Raw genomic sequence first — 2,903 nt, forward strand, 5'->3', positions numbered from 1 at the left:
ACTCACCAAGCTGCAGTACCCTGCCCCCCTGGGCCATGATGGTGCCCCTCACTCCCAACCTGCAGCCCCCCAACCCACATTTCTGGAGCCCCTCACTCCTGACCCACAAACCCATGGCACTGCCCAGTGCCCTGCATTCCCGACCCATAGTCCCCTGCCCCCATCTAGGTGCCCCTCACTCCCAACCCACAGCCCCCCACCCTCTGTCCCTGCTGGTGCCCCCCCCGATGCCCTTCACTCTCGCCCTGCAGCCCCCTGGCCCCCAGCCCTGCCAGAGGCCCCGGCTGTGCCCACCGTGCCTGGGCCAGAGCATGGCGGCTCCGATTTACGCAGGCGGTGGTGGGTTGTGTCCGGCCCCGGTGCAGGCTGAGGGGAGCGGAGGGGAGACCCTGGGATGGGGCTGCAGTGCCCAGTGGGAGCCCGGCCACAGCCCCCTCCCCTCCCCGGGCAGCAGCTCCTGGCCACTCAGCCCCCCGCACTTTTCCCTGCTGCAGAACAGGCGACCAGCCTTGCCCATGTCCGCGGTTCCCCTGTGCTCCGGGGTCCCGTGGGGCTGCAGGCGTGTCTGTGTGTACTGGCCGCTCCCACCCAGAGCCCAGGGGAATCCCAGACAACCGTCCGGACCGTGATCCGGCGCTGGAGAGGAGCGGGGATGCGGGTGACAAGAGCTGGGGGTGGGGAGCCACACTGGGGCTGCGGGCGGGGGGGCTCCCACTTGAACTCGTCTAGCCGTGCCCCACAGCCAGTTGGTGGCACGCGCGGTTGGGCAAAAGCGTTAGGGACAGACAGACAGACAGACATAGGCTTTTATCATAGTAGACTGATCCTGCTCCAGATCAGCCCTTGGCTCGTGCACTGCAGTCATAACTGGCCTCGGCCCTTGGGTGCAAGCTCTTTCTTTGGCTTCATTTGCCACAGCCCCACATTGCCACTCCTACAGCACTGCTGAGGACATGGAGCAGAGGGTGTGGAAGCAAGGTCCTTTTCTTCCCGTCTCATCCGGGTCAGCAGTTGCACCGCATTATTCTAGTCCTGGCCTCATGCAGTCTCCTACCGCCATAGTTGCCAACTTTTTAAAAAATATCCATATGACAACAACAGTTTGAGAGCTGGGCTGGGTCCCTGAGAGTTGCTCACTGGAGTGCATGGACTTTAATGAAAGGGAGGAGTGGGTCACGGGAAAAATTAAGCTATAAACACCCTGAAGCCATGGATGAGGTGCTTTTTTCTGGGAGTATGACACTGTATGGGAGCTTACTCTGTGGCAGGTGTAAGCTCTCTTGCCCTCTCCCTGCCTTCCACACTGGCAGCCATTTTTCCCTCCACCCTCCCCTCCCTTTCCCTCCCCTCCCCCATGGGACTAGCCCAAGCTACAGCCCACTGGGGAACCACTCTGAAAGGCTGAGCACTGTGCTGGAGTCTAATGGCCTCTCTGTTTTGCAGGCATCTCCGTCAGCAGCCTGAGTGACAACTTGTTCGTGCTCCATGTGCACTGTGAAGATAACAAACAGAAGGTAGCACATGCTCTTCTCTGCTGTTCATGCTTGACTTTTCCAGTAAGGTGCAAGTCTAAGTTTCATGGAAAAAATGAAAGTCCAGCAAGGTGGGGAGAAGAGGAGAGTATCTCAGAGAGCTAGGACAGAGGTGACCAACCTGCGGGGCACATCAGAAGAGGGAGGAAGCAGGCAGCACTGACCGCTAGGGCAGGGGGCAGAAAACAGCAGCCAGGTGGGCAGGGGACGGCGATCGGAGTGGCACTTGGGGGAGAGCACAGGCAAAAAGCCCGCTACTTGAGCTATGAAATCAGCCCTAGCCTGAGTGCTAAGAGGAGAGCTGAAGCTCCCCATTTCTCACTTGGGTTTGATCAGTGAAGTCTCTGAGCAGCGTTTCTTCTCACCTGTTATCCCAAGTGGTGTGCTACAGGGCAAATTCCCTGAAGGTTGTTCCAGCCACCCATTTGGCCCTGCGCCTAGTCCTCAAGCACCTAAAAAGGTGTCAGTAACGAGGCGGCCATTGTCTGCATTTGTGGAATTTGTACTGCGCTAGGCATCTTTTGCCTAACTTGCACCAATAGCAGCTTTTTCTCTGTTACTGTCATGGACTTTGAAAATAATGCTGGTGAAATGCATTTTGTGCGAGTGAAGACCATGTGTGGCTTTTTCAGGGGGACGTTGTACTACAAAGTGATCATGCAATTGAAACACTAACCAAAATGGCGATGAGTGCTGACAAAGTCGACAACGTCAATATTAATCAAGGCAGGTGAGTAAAGGAAGAAGAAACTAAGCAGAAACTCTGACTTGGTCCTGGTGCCAGAGCCCTTCCCTTCACTGCAGGCTTTGTCCTTTAGTGACCTTTTCCCTTCCTGGTAAATCACTGCTCTGTGGGGCTCCTGTTGCTGCTTCCATCACCCACAGTAGCTTCCAAAGTCCTGAGAAAACTCTCCACAAGCATCACAGTTGACATCCTCACAAACCTCATCTTAACAAAGTGATTGGTGTGTGTTGCTTACCGGTACTTGATACCTGTGACATCATCTGATGTACGCACAGCAGTTAACAGACAAAATAATTTTTCAGTGATAAAAATACACAATCACAGAGATACAGCTCAGTGTTTTTAATGCATACACAGTGCAAATACAATGGGGTTGTATGCATGTTTAACAACTGAATGTACTGGAGGGCTACACTGTTGTGTTTGTGTTTAACAATGCAAATTGGTTTGCTCATGTAACAACAGTTGTTTGGTGTGTTTTAATGTAAATACATTGCGGGGGGTGTGGTTACGCAAACGTATGATCACTGCATTATCATAGATTCCATAGACATCAGGGCTGGAAGGGACCTCGGGAGATCATCGAGTCCAGCCCCCTGCCCAAAGGGCAGGAAGTCAGCTGGGGT

At 54.5% G+C, this 2,903-nt stretch overlaps 1 protein-coding gene across 2 annotated transcripts in view; it reads left to right on the forward strand.

Moving 5' to 3' along the window:
• MYO1C (myosin IC) overlaps window positions 1-2,903 on the forward strand; it is an 85,405-nt gene that overhangs the window by 79,089 nt on the left and 3,413 nt on the right. For both annotated transcript variants that reach the window (XM_019545879.1, XM_019545880.1), the window contains exons 29-30: window positions 1,444-1,514; window positions 2,165-2,262. In XM_019545879.1, coding sequence (XP_019401424.1) covers window positions 1,444-1,514; window positions 2,165-2,262 — 169 coding nt within the window. The remainder of the gene's footprint in view (window positions 1-1,443; window positions 1,515-2,164; window positions 2,263-2,903) is intronic.

The sequence above is a fragment of the Crocodylus porosus genome, unplaced genomic scaffold, assembly GCF_001723895.1.
Source record: "Crocodylus porosus isolate Cpor-Errol unplaced genomic scaffold, CroPor_comp1, whole genome shotgun sequence".
Taxonomy (NCBI): Eukaryota; Metazoa; Chordata; order Crocodylia; family Crocodylidae; genus Crocodylus; species Crocodylus porosus.